This window comes from Polyergus mexicanus, unplaced genomic scaffold, assembly GCF_030449975.1.
Source record: "Polyergus mexicanus isolate NDT 795.1 unplaced genomic scaffold, iyPolMexi1.0 SCAF_5, whole genome shotgun sequence".
NCBI lineage: Eukaryota > Metazoa > Arthropoda > Insecta > Hymenoptera > Formicidae > Polyergus > Polyergus mexicanus.
In genome coordinates this window covers 6,851,607-6,873,882 of record NW_027223325.1, presented here as the reverse complement: position 1 = coordinate 6,873,882, position 22,276 = coordinate 6,851,607, and the positions used below count along the sequence as shown (strand labels likewise).

The 22,276-nt window shown below is 34.2% G+C and overlaps 2 protein-coding genes across 5 annotated transcripts in view; both read left to right on the top strand.

Annotated features, from left to right (window-relative positions):
• Positions 1-396: 396 nt before the first annotated feature.
• Cyt-b5 (Cytochrome b5) lies at positions 397-13,659 on the top strand. Of its 4 annotated transcripts, none has more exons than XM_070296019.1 (5): positions 1,268-1,355; positions 11,009-11,595; positions 11,828-11,956; positions 12,050-12,123; positions 13,303-13,659. In XM_070296019.1, the coding sequence occupies exons 2-5, from the start codon at positions 11,437-11,439 to the stop codon at positions 13,331-13,333; spliced, it is 393 nt and encodes a 130-aa protein (XP_070152120.1). In that variant the 5' UTR covers positions 1,268-1,355; positions 11,009-11,436; the 3' UTR covers positions 13,334-13,659. The 4 variants fall into 4 exon arrangements, with proteins under 4 accessions (XP_070152117.1, XP_070152120.1, XP_070152118.1 ...); XM_070296017.1 differs by lacking the exon at positions 13,303-13,659 and adding an exon at positions 12,860-13,296; XM_070296018.1 differs by lacking the exons at positions 1,268-1,355; positions 13,303-13,659 and adding an exon at positions 12,860-13,296 and having other exon boundaries at positions 10,947-11,595.
• Positions 13,660-17,341: 3,682 nt separating this feature from the next.
• The window catches only part of LOC138933079 (b(0,+)-type amino acid transporter 1), a 71,435-nt gene continuing 66,500 nt past the window's right edge, over positions 17,342-22,276 (top strand). Inside the window, exon 1 of the mRNA XM_070295548.1 lies at positions 17,342-17,928. Within this exon, the coding sequence (XP_070151649.1) occupies positions 17,904-17,928 (25 nt within the window). The 5' untranslated portion in view covers positions 17,342-17,903. The remainder of the gene's footprint in view (positions 17,929-22,276) is intronic.

Genomic DNA, 22,276 nt, shown 5'->3' with positions numbered 1-22,276 from the left:
GCCAGTGCTTTATTGGCTCTCCGAACAGATCTTGCAGCGTTTGCATCTACAGCGCGACAGCAAGCTCTCCGAACGCACCCTATTAATGACGAGTAATTTTTATTATATCTTTATAATACAGACTTCCGTTCCGGCCTCGGTCAAGTGCGGACGTGTTCTTAGTGTCGAGTTTAAGTAATAAGTGCTCGAGTTTGCCTAACAATTTAGTCTCTGCAGCTCTGCAGTAAAACAGCTCTTTTCAGAGCTAGTCTCCTTTTTTCATCAAAGTATCTAACCATACTCGGATTAATCCAAGGAATAAGTGACACGTAATTTTAGGCTGGCTACGTCCGGGCTTTGTCCGGCGTGTGCCCGCCATATTGCATCATCTACTCCCGCGTGTGTCGTAGTGTGATATTCTTTTTCTATCTTTTGCTTCTGGTTTCTTGCACATTAAATTAGCTTAGCACACCGGATACTCTAAATGCTGCAATGCCGCCTCCGCGGGTTAGCAATCGGTCGCGGTCATCCGTAAAAAATAAAAAAAAAAGAGGTCCTTCCCTCTCAAACACTAGTGATAACTCATCTGATCCCAAAACTCAAGAAGCGATTCTTAATCTAATCGCTAGCAATCTCAAACCACTAAAACCACTAGCTAATGATTCTTCCGACAGCGATATGGAAGTCGAATCAATCTCACAAGAAATTCCCCCGCTACCATCCAAACAGAAAACTCAATCCGAAAAAATAATCGCCCCTCTCGATCCAGGAACCCCTGGTGATTCAAATGTTTTAAGCTCCACGTCTCTCAAAAGGCAAATTCAAAAATGTCAAGGAGAAGACGACTCAATCCCAAAAAAACTCAATGCTTCCAGAATCATTCCAGACTCAGTCCTTAACAACAGATACACCAAATCCTGCCAAGGACCATTTGAAATTGTTATTACCTCCACAGGAGCAGCCAACACCTCCATTCACCCTCTCACAGTGGGCCGTCTCCTCAGCTCCACTCTTAAGAAAGACATTTTAGAAATAAAAAAACTAGGGTTCTCTAAAATATCTGCTCAATTCAAATCACGGGACGCAGCAAACAACCTCATCAATAACCCAATCCTCAACGCCAACAATCTAATCGCCTATATTCCTTCTTACAGAGTTTCGAGACAAGGAATAATAAGAAACGTTCCACTTGACCTCTCCGAAAGTACTATCAAGGAAGAAATCGACTGCTCGGTTGGGATTAACTCGGTGCGGAGGCTTAACAGAAAGGTTATAGATCCATCGACAAGACTGGTATACTATACTCCCTCCAAATCTATTGCAATCACCTTCGAAGGACAGGACATCCCACAGTCTCTTTATCTGTATATGGTCAGGTACGAAGTCTCTCTTCTAATCTCAAACCCCTCCCTCTGTTACTCCTGCTATCGCTATGGACACATCAAGTCCCAATGCAGAGGACAACCTCGTTGTCCCCTCTGTGGGGATAAATTCCACGACAACACCTCCTCTTGCCCAAACAACAATCAACCCCCGTCATGTATCAATTGCAAAGGATCTCATAAAACCAATGACCGTTCCTGTCCTGAATGGATCAAACAAAAAAGCATATTTGAACTGGCTGCCCACAAAAATATCCCTATTATAGAAGCCAAAAAAATCATTCGCGGAAACAACACCAGAACGCCCAACTTTTTCAACTTCTCAAACTTTCCCGAGCTCAACAATTCTCCCACCCCAGACATGCTGCAACCCTCCTCTCCATACAATACATCCTCCTCTCCCGCCCCGCGCTCATACGCGCAGGTCGCTAGCAGCTCATTAAAGTTTCCGCATCATCATAATCTCCTCCACCCCGCCTCCTCTTCCAACAACTCAGCCCCCATTCGCATTTACCTCCTCACTCTCCCTCTTCCTCCCCCCCTCCTCAAAAAATACTCTGTCTCCTCTTCATCTCAACCAAATCAACCAGGGTCCTGGCTCCACAAGAACAAAGTCTTTCCTCCTAATGCTCTTTTTATTTCTCTAGACGGTCGTCTCCCATCATACGCTAACGGGATAGCCATCCACCCACCTTCCTCCTCCGCCCTACCCTACTCTCCCAATCCCTCCTTCTCTACCCATTCCTGCTCTCCTTCTCCCTCTCCCGCCCCCCCTCTTCTTCCCCCCTTCCCCAGAGCTTCAGTCTTTCCTCTTCCCATTTATTCCTCTCATAAAAACTCTTTTTGAAAAAATCTCTCCATTCCTAAAAGCTTTCGGAATATATGACGATCTAAAAAAAATTATCCAGGACCTACTCTTCGCATGCCCTCCCACTCCTACTCCCCCCACTTACCATGAATCTGCCTAACTCAGTCACCTCCTTAGACTCTTCCTCTCCTCTCAAAATCTTACAATGGAACTGCCACTCAATCTCTAACAAAATCGACTCCTTTCGATCCATCGCAGAGGATTTCGACATTATCGCTCTATCCGAAACCTGGTTCAACCCAGATTCCTATCTCCCTCTTCAAAATTATCACGTCATCAGAAAAGACAGTCTGTCACACAACTCAGGAGGGCTCGCCCTAATTGTTAAAAAAAACATTCTCTTCAAAATCTTAAATGACTGCTTTCAAATTCCCAACAAACTAGAATCCCAATCCTTGATCCTTCCAATCGGAAATCAACTCTTCCAAATCACCTCAATTTACAGATTTCCCCAATCCCCCCTCCGAGCCTCGGAATGGAATGATTTGTTCATTTTTGCCAATACCCACCCTTTTTCCCTTCTAATCGGGGATTTTAACAGTCACCACACGGAATGGGGTTCTAACCGCATAGACAGCTCGGGCGCAGCCCTGCTGGCCTCAGCTATAGATCATTCCTTCATATGTCTCAATGACGGCTCCCCCACCTTCCTTACCCGTCCAAATCAAGCCAAGTCCGTCATCGACTTATCTTTTGCGTCTCCCTCACTATACTGTTTATGCGAATCGAAAGTCCTCTCTGACCTCCACTTTAGCGATCATTTCCCTATTTCCATTTCAATAAACTGTAAAGTCAAAAGACGTACCTTCTTCTCTCACAAAATTAAGATGAAAAAGCCTGATCAAATCCAATTCACTTCAAATCTCATCCAAAACTTTCCCTCTCTATTAGGTGCTATCTCCACTCCTTCTTCCGCCATAGAAACATACGAAAAATTCACCGCACACATCCTAGAGCAAGTCCCCATTCATACCCGCTCCCAAAACTCCATCCCTCGCAATTCTCCTTCTCCTCCTCCTCTTCCCAAGCGCTCCTCTCTCCCCGCTCCGTGGTGGGACGACGAATGCGAATCAGCCTCATCCAATCGTAAGAAAGCTCTTAAACTATACAGACGCAATCCCTCTTTCTCCAATTACCTAAACATGAAAAAATTGGAAGCAATAGCCAAACGCACTCTACGATCAGCAAAGAGAAAAGGATGGAGAAACTTCTGTAGTACCCTAAACTTCCGCACCCCTCTTCAGCATTTATGGAAGATGATCAAAAGATTCAAATCCAGACATCTGGGCCTACCTTCCTTTCCAAACTCTTCTAACTTCGAGATTCCTGAAGGTATAAAAACCTTAATTTCAACTCTCTGTCCCCCCTCCGCCCTTTGCAAACAATTTTCCTCCTCTGTCGACTTTCCTAATCTTGTATCCTGCAGGATGTTCGACAAACCTTTCACCCTCTCCGAACTTATCAGTCATATTAAAAACCTCAAAATAAAGTCCTCTCCAGGATCGGATCGAATCGATTATAGAATGATCTCCCTCTTGTCGGATCAATACCTCCCAATTCTGCTAGACATTCTAAACAATATATTTGAAGAGGGAATTTTCCCCGACTCTTGGCAACAATCTATTGTTTTTCTAATCCCCAAAAACTCCCCGGGTAAATTCCGACCAATTTCCCTTACTTCCTGTTTCCTAAAACTAACGGAGAAACTTATTCATTCTCGTCTTGAATGGTGGGTGGAAAAAAACAAAATTCTACCATCAAGACAATTTGGCTTCAGAAAAAGAAAATCCTGCCACGATAATCTCGGTGTACTGCTTACTGACATCTATACAGGTTTTGCCCTCCTACTTCCATCAACCTACAGCCTGCTTGTTCCTCGATATTGTCGGAGCCTTCGACAACGTTGTTCCTAACATCCTTATAGAAGATCTAATCGAACTCGGTCTCCCTTCCAAACTCTGCCAATTTATATATAACCTCATTCACATGAGGAAATTACAATTTGTGATCAATGGAGAAATTTCCAGCACCCTATTTTCCTATAGGGGAGTCCCCCAAGGCTCAATTTTAAGCCCGCTTCTTTTTAACATATACATCTCCAAATGCCAATCAATCCTCAACAACAAATGCGAAATCCTACAATTCGCCGATGACATAGCTATTTTTGCCAGGTCCTCGAATATCGACCGATCTCTACAGATTCTAGAACAAGGAGCCAACAAGCTTGCAGCTCACCTGAACTCTAAAGGTCTCGAGATCTCTCCCACTAAGTCAGCTCTAATGGTTTTCTCCAGAGGAAGGAAAAGTCCCCTCTCCTACTCAATCAACCTTCAGGACTCGGTAATTACATCATCTCCATCCCACAGATTTTTGGGTATTTTGCTTGACCCAAAACTTCATGGCAACCTACATATGGATTTTCTAGCCAATAAATGTACCAAGCTTTTAAACATTCTCAAATCATTGCGAGGCGTCTGGTGGGGAGCCAACCCCGTGCTACTTCTCAACATCTACAAGGCCTTGATCAGAGGCTCAAACGAATACAGCTTTCCATACATCTGCTCCAACAACTTCTCCCACTTAGAAAAATTAGAGAAAATCCAAAGGCAGGCTATCCGCCTGTGTCTCGGACTAAGGCAATCAACTCCATCGAACGTTCTACTTGCAAAATCCGGCATTGGCCCCCTTAGATTTAGACTCATCTATTTAGCCTCTAAATTTCTGCTTAAAAGTTTCGCCTCTAAAGACAACTTGGTTATTGACAAGGTCTTTGACCTCCAAATCAGCCTCATAAACAACAACAAATTCGATATCTCTACCAACTTCATCCTATACAGAACATTCCTCAAATTCAAACCCTACAAATCTAAAATCGCTTCTTTCGACCAACTACCCGTGTACAATCACGACCTAGAAACCTCCCTCTTCACAGCAGACATTCACATCACTCCTCCGTCAATCGTCGAAGAAATTAAAAGTGCCCCCTTCCCGCAATTAATATTCATAGCCACCTTCAAGCATCTCATTCAAGAAAGAAAGTGCTTCTTCACAGACGCTTCCAAAACGGACTCCCAGGACTACGTCGGCCTCGCCTTCTACTCTCACTCTCCACATACTAGTCGACAATATAGAATCGACGGATACGCCTCAATTTTCACAGGGGAGACCCTTGCTCTACTCAAGTGTCTAGACTACATCCTTCAATACAAATTAATGAACTCTTCTATTTTCACCGACTCCCGAAGCCTCGTCGAAATCCTCCTTTCGGCGAAACCTCTGAGAGACTTTAACTACTTAATTCTCGAAATTAAAGAAAGACTTAGATCAGCCTATCTCTTAAACTACAATATCTCCATTATCTGGATAATGGAGCCACTCAGGTATTCTAGGTAACGAAACAGCTGACCTTCTCGCCAAAAGAGCTATTCGCACGGGTGAACTTGTCTCGGAATTCATACCTCATAGTGACTTCTACTCCTTGGCACGCACTCACTACATCTCTTCTACTAACCGCACTTTAATCGCTCAAGCCAATCTAAAAGGCAAGCAATATTTTAATCTATACCCTTCTTTCCTCCCTCGTCCCTGGTTTATAAAGTTTAGCCTCGAATGGGAAGAAATTGTCACGGCTTGCCGCATTAGAAGCAATCACTACAACCTTCAAGCTAGTCTATTTCGCTGTCATATCACACCTTCGCCAACATGCGACTGTGGACACCCATCACAGGACATAGACCATATTCTATGGTTTTGTCCTCTCTACCAAAATCACAGGCCTAACCTGCTTGAAAAACTAAAGGAAAAAATCAAGAAGCCTCCTCCTCCTGACATCTTCAAGCTTCTCTCATCACCTTCTGCGGGAATCATCTCATGCCTAGCAACCTTCTTCAAGAAATGTAACCTTTACATCTGAAGTCATAATTTGATACAATTTCTACAGCATCACTGCCTCCATCATTATTCGTTTTGGCTGTGTGGGCCAGTGTAGTCAGGCCCGGAGCCATTCAACCAAAGAAGAAGAAGAAGAAGAAGTCTTTATAATACAAGAATATGTATATGCAACATAAGCATATGTGTCTAATAATTGTCAAGAAATTAATCAATCTTTTTTATTTACAATGGGATCTTTACGTTACAAATAATGTATTTATGTATGCAACATATACCAGTGCTGGGTTAACTATTGTGCAACTACAATATGAAATAATGTTTTTAAGTATTGTGGATTTATTCAACCTAAAGGAAAATTGTCAAAATTGTAATGATGACAATTATACTGGTAAGATTGCTGTACAAATGATATTATGCTGCCTATTAACATCATATCATGTTTAATTTTATTTCAAGCAGACAAAATAGATAGATACTAATTCGCAAACCAGTGGATACATCAATTGTCACGAATCCATTTACAAAACACGAGAATCTTTTAAGCGAGAGTTAAATATTATAGTCTCCGCTAATAGAATCTTGTCATCTGTAATGGAATGATCAACGCTTATTCATTAACTTGCAGTGTTAGAAGATTAAATAAATATGTGCATTATTTAGTTAGTTAATACATTAAGGAAGACACTATTTTAGCATGTTTTCAAACAATTATACTTGTAAGATTGTTGTACAAATGAGAACTTAATGTTATAAACATAGTATAATATTAATATTAATATTATACTATGTTTTATTTTTATTTTAAGTAGGTGAAAGTAATAGATGGGTACTAATTTGCAAACTACAGATCTAGCTTGTATCGAGGGAAAGGAAGGAATCCATTTACAAAGCACTAGAATCTTTTAAGCGAGAGTTAAATATTATAGCCTCTGTTAATAGAATCTTGTGATCTGTAATGGAATGAACAATGCTCATTTATTAACTTGCAGTGTTAGAATATTAATAAGTAAACATGTGCATTGCTATTCACTTAATTAATACATCAGGGAAGACAGTGCTTTAGTGTTATACTTAAATGCAGTATATTGTATATTATCTGTTTCATAATAGAAAAGTCATATATTTTGTTCTTAACCGATTTATTACCATTATAATTGCCATTATAATTAAATATACAAACACACTTTTTCGGAGAAATAATCCTGTTTCAATATGATAATTATATATTTATAATAATAATACTTAAAGGTTTTTATATTTATATACTGTCGCACTTAATACATATACATATATTCAAATATGGTATTAGAATATATATATTTATATATTTGTATATCAGTATATTTCGTATGCTGTCCGTAAGCAATTAAAAATTGTACTGAGAATTGTACTTGAAGAAATCTCATATGGTACGATACCTTGACATATGTGATATCATATGAAAATTTCATATCATAAAAAATACTTAATTACTAATACTTATATTAATATACAAATATATAAATATATCTATTTTAATACCATATTTAAATATATGTGTATGCATTATGTAAAACAGGATATAAATATAGATCTTCAAGTATAATTATTACAAATATAATTATCATATTGATACAAGATTATTTTTCTAAAAAATAGTGCGTTCATATATACACTTTAATATAATTATAAAGATAATAATAAATCAAAAATTAAAAATAAAATATAAGATTTTTTTTTGTAATACAGATAATATACAATATACTGTATTTGCTGAGTATGGCATGCTAAACCACTGTCTTCACTGATGTATTCACTACTTGAATAGCAATACAACTGTTTATTCAATTTTTTAACATCGATAGTACGAAATCATTTTTGCTTCGATAGACACTGCAAGTTAATAAATAAGCGTTGATCAGTCCATTACAGATCACAAGATTCTATTAGCAGAGGCTATAATATTTAACTCTCACTTAAAAGATTCTAGTGCTTTGTAAATGGATTCCTTCCTTTCCCTCGATACAAGCTAGATCTGTAGTTTGCAAATTAGTACCCATCTATTACTTTTGCCTATTTAAAATTAAAATAAAACATGGTATAATATTAATATTAATAGCATAACATTAAGTTCTCATTTGTACAATAATCTTACAAGTATAATTGTTTGAAAACATGCTAAAATACTGTCTTCCTTGATGTATTAATTAACTAAATGCACATGTTTACTTAATCTTCTGACACTGCAAGTTAATGAATAAGCGTTGATCATTCCATTACAAATCACAAGATTCTATTAGCGGAGACTATAATATTTAACTCTCGCTTAAAAGATTCTCGTGTTTTGTAAATGGATTCCTGACAATTGATGTAATCTGGTTTGCGAATTAGTACCACTGGTTTGCGAATTAGTATCTATCTGTTAGTATCTATCTATTTCGTATGCTTGAAATAAAATTAAACATGATATGATGTTAATAGGCAGCGTAATATCATTTGTACAGCAATCTTACCAGTATAATTGTCATCATTACAATTTTGACAGTTTTCCTTTAAGTTGAATAAATCCACAATACTTAAAAACATTATTTCATATTGTAGTTGCACAATAGTTATCCCAGCACTGGTATATATTGCGTACATAAATACATTATTTGTAACGTAAAGATCCCACTGTAAATAAAAAAGATTGATTAATTTCTTGACAATTATTAGACACATATCCCAGCAAGCAAAATGCTGCAAACTTTGCACAAAGTTTGCAGCAAACCCGAGCATGCCTTTACAGCAAAATTGTAACAAGGTGTGTTCGGATAAAGCTTAGCTTTTGCTGGCAAGGCTTGTCGCAATAGTGTGATGCACATTTTACGCAAATAATAGAGCAAACCTTGCCGTGCACGGCATGACAGCAAATTTGTGGCAAGAACAGGACAATCCTTGCTGTGTACGGCATGATAGCAAATTGGTGACAAGAATAGGGCAAACCTTGCCGTGTACGCATGATAGCAAATTTGTGATAATTATCTGTATAGGATGATTCAGAAACTCTGCGACAAACTCTGAGGAACGATAAATCTCGCAGAGAGGAATATTTTTTGTGAAGCAATCCATCATGTTTTCTGACTCGTCGTTTAAGAATATGCGACCAAGCAGACAAGAGTCTTAGATGGCATTTATTATAATTATGAGATGATGATAATATATAAATAATTGAAAATGAATTCATAATATAATGAATATATGAATTTTATATATATATATATATATATATATATATATATATATACATTTTAAGTAAACAATAAACGAATGATTTAAACTTTTTTAGACATTTATCTGTCCGATTTAAGAGAGACAATCAGTCTAATATCTTAACTCCCTATGTTTGGGATTGTATCAGTAATTGAACTGATAGAAATAATTATATTTTTCTGTCACTTGCTTTTTGCAATCTTTATATACTTCTCATGACTAAAAATCAAATACGAGATGGATGCATATAGCGCGTCGCATAACGAACAAACAAACTATCGGCTGAATACTATATTTTTGTAAAGTTTGTAATAAAGTAAAGTTGTAAATTTGCTGTCATGCCATGCATGGCAAGGTTTGCTCTGTTATTTGCGTGAATTTTGCATCTCGTTGTGCCAGAGTATACTTTGTTCTGTTCTTTTCGTAAATATGTTATCATATTGTGTACAATAAGGTTTGCTCTGTTCTTGTCGTAAATTTGCTATTATAGCGTGTATAACAAAATTTGCTACTAATTGATGTAAAGTTTTTGTTACACCGTGAATAGCATCATACGTGTTCTTCTTTGCGTAAAATTTACGAGCAAGCCTTTTTCTATTATTTACAGCATCGTGAGATAAAAAATTTTGCCGTCAATTTGCTTCAAACTTTTTGACAAACCAAAACAAAACAAATGTTTGCTAGACAATTGTTGTCAAAATTAAAGCACACCTTGTCGCAAAGCTTTAGCAAAACGTGATTTTAACATTCTTGGCTATCTGGGATGCTTATGTTGTATATACATATTCTTGTATTATAAAGATATAACAAAAATTACTCGTCTTTAATAGTAATGTGTTCTATTACATATATCTAAGAACTTGTCCCACATTGCTAAAGTACCCAAGCTCTTTCATATTAGCAAAGAATATTTATCCAATGTCATTTCGTAGGATGAGCAAAATCTCGAAAATTTACAGATATGTTTGATACTAAAATATGATAATAAGATGTTAAGAGATTAAGACAATGACATACGAGAGGTTAGGAAATCTCTCGTATGTGCAGTAAGCAATGTAGAAAACTATTAGAATATCTTTATTATTTATATAGATTTTTTGTTGCATACCTGTGTTTTTCATGCTGTCCGTAAACAATAATTGTACTGTATTTTCTCGCACTTAAAATTTTACGTATATGTCACGACATCGGCATACGCAATGCTCCAAACGACTCCACCCCTCCCTTCCCTCCACCATCTACATTAGTTTTTTTGTTTCTCAAGCAAATGTGAACCAACAAACGTTTTAATTAGTTTTTCCGTGACCAACAAACGATTGCGCATTGATTGAACTAAGTTTGAAACAAAAATAATATCTTTCCAGCTAGCTTCACACAAAATTTTGTTTTCATATTTTCAAAAAAAATATTAACCAACAAATGTTGTAATTAGGCCAACAATCACCAACGAACGGCCAACAAACGATTCGTAAAAGAAAAAATTATAAAAGTGAATGTTGACTCGGCTAACTTTATGGAGCTTGTTTGTTCGTATTAATTATCAAAATGGAAAATTAACAAAAAAATTGTCAAAAATTATGTTTATTTACATTCACAAGCAAAAGTTAAGTTGGCTCTACTGAAATATCAATCTTTCTCGCTTCTGTTCTACTTTCAGTGGAAACAGTACGTTAAATTCGATGCGCACCGAAACAGAATCGGATTGACGACTTCGGTGGAAACTAGACCAATGTCGATGCTTCGTGTTTCATGAAATTATGCCGCCAACGCGAATGTAATATAATCAATGTTAATACAAAATTATCAATACCGATGCCAATTGGTGCCGATCAGAAACGCTGACCGAGAGGTGACAAAGTTCATTGTTCATCCGTTCACCGAATACATTTGCTATCGCTTATCAATACCCGACGTGTATAGTGTATATCCATTTAAGAGTCGATAGAAAACGGTACTGGCTAGGTAAATGTGCTGAGTCAGTCTGAATCGTTTGTCATTTTTGGAGAACGACTTGTATTTTTGGAAAACAACGGCAATTCGACAAAAGGAAAATCAGAAGCTGCGAACTGAATAAAAATCCACAAAATGGCAACTAAAGACGTTAAGGATGTTAAGGAGGATATTTCTGCCGCTTCATCAAGCAAGCTCTTCACGCGGGCGGAAGTGGCAAAGCATACCGATTCCAACGACATATGGATCATCATTCATAATAATATTTACAATGTCACTCCCTTCCTTAATGAGGTTACAGTTTTTTTCCCTCTTGCCAACAATAAACTAGACCTTATTATATAAACTAATTACATTTATCAGAATCTCTGTAGTATTTTGAATACAGATGTTGATTTGTATCTTTATATTAAATTTAACTTGCTGAAAATCTAATATTTAGTTTGGTGAAAATATGCTTGGTATATATTTATTACTTTTATTGTAACTAATTTTATATATTTAAATTATTTTCATTAATATATAGCACCCTGGAGGTGAAGAAGTACTCTTAGAACAAGCTGGATGCGATGCCTCTGAACCTTTTGAAGATATTGGCCACTCAACCGATGCAAGACAAATGATGGAATCGTATAAAATTGGAGAATTAATAGAAGTGAGAATAAATTTAATTCAAGATTACGAATTATATTCAAGATTATTATTTTTCTTTTCTATTTTTATTATATAATATCTGAATGTATTTTAGGAAGAAAGGAAACAAGATAGTGGAGGAAAAGATAAATATTGGTCTAATGGAGCTAATGATGAAGACAATTCTAGGTATGCTCTCTTCTATTTGTATATCATACAAGTTTTGCTCTAGAATTTTATTTTAACACTAATAATTCTAACATTTCAGTTTTTCTAGTTAATCATATTTTCTACAATCAATTTTTGTTTTTTCTCTCTTCGTCAAAAGAGCTTCCCCTAAATTTTTTTTTAAACTAAGTAATATATCTATATTTTATTTTATTTTCTTTTATTTTAAATATTATACAAAACATAGAAACTTTAAAAAAAAATCTAATATTTTTTTTATAATGTTATAAATAATATTTTATGAGATTTTATCTAAATTTGGAGATTGACAATTTTGCATTTTTTTCTTGTTAATAAAGTACCAAATTCTAAATTAAATTATGGGACAAAAAATGACATAGCTCTATAAATCTGACATTTTTTTATTATATTCGAATAATAATGCTATGCGTGAAAATAATTTTATCAATGTTAATGCTTTTTTTGCTATGCTAATACAGAAGTATATGCTTTGTTTCCTATAATTACTTGTAAAATATTTTTTTTATTTTATTTTTTTTTATTTTTCAAAGATTAATTTTTTGTTATCTATGAAAGAACTTACTTTTATTTGACGATTTTTACATCTGTATACAAATAATTAATGCCGAATGTTCATACCATCCAAATTTATAAAGACAGAAAGCTTCTTTTTTTTAAGTATTGTCATGTATAAATAGTCAATGCTGCATCGTAATATGATGATTGGCAATTGCAGTTCTTGGCGGTCCTGGTTGATCCCGATCGCTCTTGGGGTGCTTGCTACCCTCGTCTATCGCTATTTTATCAGCACACATTAAGGCGTTCCGATCTGGGTCCCTTCCTTCATGTTATTCACTTGTTAATACATATATATATCGATCAATATCAATCGCTATATGATCAAGTGTTGTACATTTTATCCGAATGTATGTCGCACACTTATTATAATTATTTTCTATGAACCAAATAGCATTTTGCTGGCCTAGCGGTTGAAACTGAGAGAGAATAAGAGATCGGCCAACGATGTATTATATTATAATATACAAATAGCGCGCATTTATATGTTTATATGTATACATTTGTATACACTGGTATATATATGCAAATATGTAACATGTAGCGTTTATACGCGACGTTGTTTCTTGCAAATTGACGAAATATATTAATTTAATTCCTTAGAAAGAAGGATCGCCTAAAAAAAAAGAAGTAAACCCCATCCATCTTTAAATACTTGAGCAGTAAAATGATACAAGCGCATACAAGAGGACGAAAATTATCCGTGAAAATGATTTGATTACTTACCAAACCATATATAAAGTATTCACGATTGCTCTGATCATATTTGTACATATTGCAGCAGATTTTAATCGAGACGGCTGCATCGATCGCCAATAAAACAAACACAAGTAGCAACATTTGAAAAATATTTCTTTTATATAACAAGTATATATATACGATGAATTATATAATCACATTTATTAATTTTTTTATCAATTTATGTACCAATAAAATGTGTTGGATCACGAATTGCAGTGGGATAATATCATGTACAAGTTGTGTCATACAAATCGATAATAATATATATATATATATATATATATATATATATATATATATATATATATATATATATATAATATAACTCAAATCAATTCAAGTTGAAATTATTAAATGATGTCAAAAATTCTCTCCATATACAAGGTGTCTCCAATTTAAATGGCAAAATTTCAAGAGTGTGTAGGGGACCGAAAAACTAAGACAAGAACTTCGTTAGAGGTTTGCTCGTTTTTGCTATTTTAGAGAAAATCGCAAAAATTCAATCTCTCATTGTCAGTTGCTCTCTTGAGTTGATTGGCACAGAATCAATTTTCTGCTTCAAGATTCCTTACATATGTAAACACTTGATGTTATCCTTTACGGTGCCAATCAATTCAAGAGAGCAATTAAGAGTGAATTATAGATGCAGTGTACCAAATATCACTAGAACAATGTCTAGCTGCAATTAATGAGGTCAGTGCTAGATATAATGCTTGCATAACTGCAAGAGGGCAACATTTTGAACAATATCTGCATTAAATAGATGATAACATAAATAAAATGTAAATAAAGAAGTAAAAAAACGAAAACTTGTTCTGTTTCTTTTTTTGTGATTTTCTCCAAAATGGAGCAAAAACGAGCAAACCTCCAAAGGAATTTCTGTCTTAGCTTTTCGGTCCCCTACACACTCCTGAAATTTTGCTATTGAAATGGGGGACACCCTGTATACAGGGTGGGGCATTTATATTGAGACATCTAAATATCTAAAAAAATAAAGCAAGAAATTTTTTAGATAAAAGTTGTTCGGTTCTAAGGCGGTCATAAGATGGTGCCATTAGTTTGACCTTGGGTGGAGGCGCTTCGTAGATTTCAATGTCAATCTTGTTTTTTCAAATGGAAACATCCCAATTTTTTTACATAGATCGATTCCTTGCAATATTCTGCATAAAAAGTTACAGGGGTATGATGGCCAAAACTTTAATAGTTTACGAGATATTTTATACTTTATTTTATTACTTTACTTTGACATAATTTTACATAAACTATGAGATATCTCAAAATTATTTATTTTGCAATAATGTTACCTTAACATTTTAAGCTCAAAAAATGAGACATCAATTGGTTTAAAGAAAATAATACAATTAATTTTAAGAAGTAAATTTTATTTTATTAAATGCTCAAAATGATGACTATCAATGTTAATACACTTTTGAATACGTTTAATGAGAGATTAATGAACGTTTAACAAAGTCATCCATATTTAATAAAGTCATCAATATGAAAAAACGTTATAAATGCTTGTCACGTAAAGTATAAAATATCTCGTAAACTATTAAACTTTTGGCTATCATACCCCTATAACTTTTTATACAGAATATTACAAGGAATCGATTTATTTAAAAAAATTGGGGTGTTTTCATTTAAAAAAACAAGATTGACATTAAAATCTCCGAAGCGCCTCCACCCAAGGTCAAACTAATGGCACCATCTTATGGTCCCCTTAGAACCGAACAACTTTTGTCTGAAACATTTCTTTCTATCTCGCTTTATTTTTTTAGATATTTAGATGTCTTAATATAAATGCACCACCATGTATACTGGGTGGCCCATTTTAATCCATCCAGTCAAATATCTCAAAAACCAAGCCCGGAAGAGAAAAATGTTTCAAACAAAAGTTGCGTGACTTCAAGGGGGCCATAAGATGGTGACAATGATTTGACCTTGAAGAGTCATTTGAAGGTCACGTGGAGGTCACCTCAATTTTTTTAAATGGCATCCCCTATTTTTTATTACATATTCTTGTAGCTGACTTCGAGAGCTTTTCAAAACACTATAATAAAGTATTTTTTTATTCAGTACTTTTTGAGTTATTTTATATTTTAATCTGACATCTTTTGATATAAAAAATTAAATATCTCATAAAATATTCAGTTTTCGATAATCTTACCGTAATACTTTTATGTACAGAATAATGAGACAAATTAATTAGTGCAAAAAAAATTAATTTTTAAAAAAATACATCGTAAATAATTTTTTTAAAAACTATTATTTTTTTATACTAATTGATTTGTATCATTATTGTGTACATAAAAGTATTACGGTAAGATTATCGAAAACTAAATATTTTATGAGATATTTAATTTTTTATATCAAAAGATGTCAGATTAAAATATAAAATAACTCAAAAAGTACTGAATAAAAAAATACTTTATTATAGTGTTTTGGAAAGCTCTCGATGTCAGCTACAAGAATACTAAATAAAAAATGAGGATTTCTATTTAAGATTTTAAAGTTGACCTTCACATAACCTTCAAATGATTTTCCAAGTGTTTTGGAAAGCTCTCGAGGCAAGCTACAATAATACTAAATAAAAAATGGGGGTTTCTATTTAAGATTTTAATTAATTAATAGATTTTAATTAATAGATTTTAATTAAATCAATTAGTATAAAAAAATACTTGTTTTTAAGAAAATTATTTACAATGTATTTTTTAAAATAATTATTTAGTTTTTTTTTGCATTAATGAAAAATTACTTAATGAAAAAATACTTTATTATAGTGTTTTGAAAAGCTCTCGAGGTAAGCTACAAGAATATGTAATAAAAAATATGGGGTTTCATTTAAAAAATTCAAAGTGGTTTTATATGATCTTGACGGTGCTATTCAAAGTCATACTAATATTACTATATAATACGCCACTTAGAATTCTATAACTTTTGCATGAAATATTTTTTACGAAAATGCCTTGTTTCCTCAAAAAACTGCTGATACGGGCGCCCTGTTATACTCTGTATATATACAGGGTGTCTGGCGTCAATCGCATCACCGGTCGTGTGCAGGTAAAGCAGATGAAATCGAGAAGAAGAGTCCTTTACCATTTTTTTCTATAACACTTAATAAAAGAGTTATTATTGAGTAAAGTCTGGCCAATCAGCGCCGATCTTTAGCCGGGCGCACGTCGGTGATCGGTGAGTCGCGCGCCTGATAGTGTGCGCCGTTGCATACTTCATGTACAATATTACTGTGTTCATATAAACTTTAGATAGTTATTAAATTTTGTACAAGTTAAGATTATTTCTCTTATTGGTGTATTGTACAATGTAGTTCCTTACATTCAAAGATTTGTACCGACTCATGATTACTTCGGAGAACGTGGATTATGAGTTCTTAGTCGAAAGTTGCTATATTCCGATTCCTTTATATGCTCCTGAAGTTTATCAATAACCTTTAGAATCACCCTGTACAAGCGTTTATTTGAACTCGAATATATGTAGGAATCCAACGAAACGCGCAACAGTATGAAAATTAAACGATTGGGATACTACAAGACATGTGTCATCGACATTTCGTCATAAATGCGTGCCGGTCGAGTCATCCTGCTTCTGCATGCAGGAGGCGCGTGATAACCGATGGAGGCTTCATATTAAGCTAGCGCCAGACTATGCACGTATTCGCGATTCGTTTATAATTCGTGAATAGTGTGAATGGATGATTCGTCAAATTCAACCAATCAGATTTCTTTATACCGATCACGAATCACGAATTGCGAATACGCATAGTCTGGCGCTAGCTTAAAGAAAACGGATTGGTTGAATTTGACAAATCATCCATCTACATTATTCACGAATTATAAATGAATTGCGAATACGCGCATAGTCTGGCGCTAGCTTTAGAGTAAGGATTCGCGGTGGCGTCGCCCCGTCGTCGATATCGAGCGAGTTCTCCGACGCGCGCGACGCGTCGCGCTGATTCTCCTCCCCGCGTTCTCCTCGCTTCGTCCACCATTTCCGTGGCTCTAGTTAGTAGAAGAGACCTTACCTCCGACGAATGCCCAGTAAAGCGCGTGAGCTCAGTGAAGATGTGTCATGGAGAGTAATACTTCGACTGAGGCGCCAGCGATAATCTATTAAAAAAAAAGGGTAGGATTGAGAAAAAGATTCTTAGAAATCCATTTTCGGCGAATAAATAGAATCAGTACGCGCGAGAGCAAACTGAGAAATCAGGATAAAACGCGATAAAGAAGAAACGACGCGTTGAGAGAAGGGAGATAGCAAGGACCGGTCCCGGAAGGGCAGAGGTCGACAAGGGGTGGAAGGATAAGGAGTGCGAGTAAAGGACGAGGACGACGAAGGATAGCAGCTGCGTAAGGTGCGAACGGCGGTGGTTCTATTGAAAAGTAGCGGCGTGGTGTCATGAGAGGCGGTCTCACGGTCCGCCCTTCTTATCGGTCCCTCCAAGAGTCATGCATGTCGCGCCCCTCAAACGAGGTAAGTGCGTATTAATCGTCGGAGCCAACCCTCTGGGTTCACTCGCGACGACAGAGGACCCGGTTGCATTAACATTTAAGGAATAACTTTGGAGTTTTGCTTTTTTTGAAAGAAAAGATTGATTAAAAACTGCGATTAATTAATAAATTAATTAATATCCATAGGAAAAATTATTAAAATTTATTTGTGTATTTTCTCTTTATTTATATCTCTGCGTCTCATAGGTGTGATGTAATCAGCCATAAGATACGTATAAGAAACTAAATTTACATTTACGAGATTAATAAGATTCTCATGTAAAATTTTAATATTTTACAAACTAATAAGAACCAGACGCAGGATAGTAGTGCATTAGTTGCAGAAAAAATTAATTTTTTTCTGCAATTGATTAATTGCACCCAGAGTAATTTTTTTTTGTTCTATAAGTTTTAAAAAATTTTAATTCAAGATTTTAATAAATCCTTCTATCCCTCCTGAAGAACTTTAAGTGAAAAAAATATCGGGACGGAGTCGCTGAATTGGGAGATTAAATTTATTCTACTAATTGTTTACTGTGGCTCTTTCATGTACCAATATACTTCTTCAATTCCATGCGACAATTTAAAAGATTTGATGTAATAATATTTCCATCTGAAGTAAAATTAAATTAACTAGTAATGTTCTCAAATCCCTGAAAAAGGAGATTCGATTATTGTGCCGTAAATCTTTTTCGATTAATGGTCGCACATTTTGCCAGTATACACACGATACACTTGCTTTGTTTGTAATGGAAATAATCGACACACATTTTCTCATTATTTCTCGCACTAATTGAATGAACTGGAATAAAGAGCTGTTTGAAAATTTAGGAGTAATAAGTAAAAACTATATTTTAAATATATAGATTAACCAATCTTGTTTTACACTATGATATTTCTATAACATAATTACCGTAAAATAGCAAAAAATAAATTAAATTACAATTATAAATTAATCAATTTGTTAATGGACCCAATTTATATTATATAAATAATTATTGTTCAATTACTAATTATGGTTTGTATAATATCTGTTATTCTTTTGGTGAGAAATATAGAACTTTATTACATTTCGATTTTGCGAGTAGATAGATAGGATCATTAATTAAATAGTATACATGTGTTATATATTGTACATCATATTACTGTTAAAAATTAATATCCGGTTATTATGCAATATTGCTGTACAAAATTTTAATTGGCAATTAATTTTTTGAAAGAAGAAGGACTAAATTAATTTCTGTCCAGATAAGCCCTTTCTTTAGATCTTGATAGAACACATGTAACTTCCGCTGAGACAATTATTTAATAACACTTTTAAACTAGATTAAAAATTAAGATTAAAATGTTTTGTGTGTATCAAGTATAATAAATAAACGTAAAAAGAAATCGTTCGCGCATCTCTATTTAAAAGTCAATACCAATTGCAATTGTCTTCTTCCTTTATTTAAAATCTAAAAATAGCGATGGAAAATAAAAATATTCTTGCAAGACTATTATATCACACACACATTTAGAATATCTTGCATCTTATATATATATATATATATATATATAGGGATATTATCCGAGGCAATATTATCTTAATTTATTCTGAGAATATTGTCTGAGATTGCATTAAGGAGATATATTCTGCGAATATAATCAGACCTAGGAAGAAAAGTGCACTTGCACTTCTGCGTTCATAAGAGAAGGGAAAGAGAAAAATAAAAATTGTAGAAATTATGAAATAACTCCATCACACAACATATTTTTCAAGATATCTATATTTTCCTTCTTATGCATCATAATAAGCATGGAGCGGATAGATCATTTCAATACCAATGTCGAATGAGAAACGATTATATCTTTTTCTGATTCTATCATTAAGAAGCACATTAGGAGTATTCTTATTAATTATAAAACATGAGTAGTTAAAGGTGGAAAATACATAGAAAGTAAAACTCTTTATGAGATGAAAATTATATCTTTGATGAAAAATTATATCTTTATACAAACATTCCTTGCGAAAATAAAAAAATATTTAAGTTTCAATATGACCATTCAGTAAACACAAAGTAACAGTAATATAACATTAATATTATAATGTCCCACTCAACAATATACCTATTACGTATAAATCGCCTACTTTGTTATATATATATATATATATATATATATATATATATATAATAAATTCTCATAATCTTTAAAAAAATTCAATATTTTTTATATATGTATCAAATATAATAAATAAACAAACTTAAGAGGAAATTGTTCGCGCATCTTTATTTAAAAATCGATACTAATTGCAGTTAAGTTTTTTTTCGTTATCTAAAAATAGCGATGGAAAACATTTTTATATAATACTATTCTTATCATACTATTCTTATACAGATTTAATTTATATTATATATATACAGGGTGTCCGACAAGTAAATGACCAAACGAAAGATGGAGGTAGATTGGGTCAAACTGAGTCAAAAATTCCTGACATTTTTTTTATAACGCTTAATAAAGGAGTTATTATGGAGTAAAGTTTGGCTAATCAGTGCCGATCTTTAGCCGGACGTACATCGGTGAACCGTTCGTCTGGTAGTGTGCGTTGCCGTAGCGATGGAGCGCTCACGCACACTACCAAGTGCGCGGCTAAAGGTCGGCGCTGATTGGACAGACTTAATCAATAATAACTCTTTTATTAAGCGTTATAAAAAAAATGGTTCAGAATTTTTCGACTCAGTTTGATTCAATCTACCTCCTTTCATTTGGTCACTTACTTGTCAAACACCCTGATATATAGTCAACATGAAAGAGATTAAAAAAAAAAATCCGTGAAAGAAATTCTCTCCCACGGGAGATTCAGAAAACATTGTTTTTGAAAGAAAGTATAAACAAAGATAATTACAAGAAATCACGTTCTCCCATTTGTCCAATATTCAATGAATAATGCAATGTTATTTAATAACTTGTATTATTTCTAAACGAAAATGAGGTATGTAATAATATATAATAATATACTAAAATATCGTGAAAATTAAATTTAAAAATAAGAAATAACAAAACTAAAATCCAGCCATAAGTTTGAATAAAAGTAAATAAATAAAGTAAATGTTATTTTTATTTTTAAGTTAGTTTTTTTATTTTGTAAACAAGTTTGAATTTTGTAAAATATTTATTCAGTAAAAGCAAATATTTTATAGAATTTTAGAGAAAGTAAATAACGTATTTTCTTTCATGCTTTCGTATCTTACAATTAGCCGTTTAGTGAGACGAATACTTTTGGGACCGAATTAAATTGAGCTTGCGATCAAAGGCAACGAGTGTCGCGAACGCACTCGAATGACAAATTACGAAAAACCTGTTGGTTGTCCTCGTGGTCGAAATGTTGTGTGCCAAGAAGATGCGTCCGGTAGTTACACCCTCGAGCGCTTAAGTCTCGAGTTATTTGCTAATTATAAACGTCTCGCCGCCAAATCGCTTATTTTTTCTGTCAATGAAGAACGAGTTTTACGAGGTGTAACTCGAAGGAGTTCGCGGCTGTCAATCACTTTTAGATGCGATATGTGGAAAAAAAGCACATTGTATAATCTTATACCTGAATTTGCGTACTTAGCCGAGAGAGAGAGAGAGAGAGAGAGAGAGAGAGAGAGAGAGAGACACAAACAGACAGACAGACAGAGAGAATATATAATTAGACAAAACGTAATCAAATCAGTAGTTACAATAATAATGAAATGAATAATTAATAATAGTATTGTACATAAAGATTGAAGTGTACAAAGTGATTGAATGCCTATTTATATTTTATGATCCGTATAAGCGATAACACCAGAGAAGACATGAATGTAAACATAAATGTTTTACGAAATATTTTATAGTTTATGTAAAATTATATCAAAATAAAGTACAAAATATTTCGTAAACTATTCACTTTTTAACCATCTTACCCTTATAATTTTTTGTACCAAATATTGCGAAGAATCAATTTGTATAAAAAATTAGGGTGGTTCCGTTTAAAAAATTGAAGATGACCTTCAAATCTCCTAAGCGCCCCCACTTAAAAAAAAGTTTACTTCCACGAGATTTCCCCCTCCATACTATACAACTTTTATTTCAAACATTTTCTCCTATCTCCAAAACTATAGGAGTTATTCGGGTGGCCTGTCTTAGATGCCTCACCCTATATATACAAGGTGGGGCATTTATATTGAGACAACTAAATATCTAAAAAATAAAGCAACATAGAAAGGAATGTTTCAGACAAAAGTTGTTCGTTTCTGAGGGGGTCATAAGATGGTGCCATTAATTTGACCTTGGGTGGAGGCGCTTCGGAGATTTCAGTGTCAATCTTG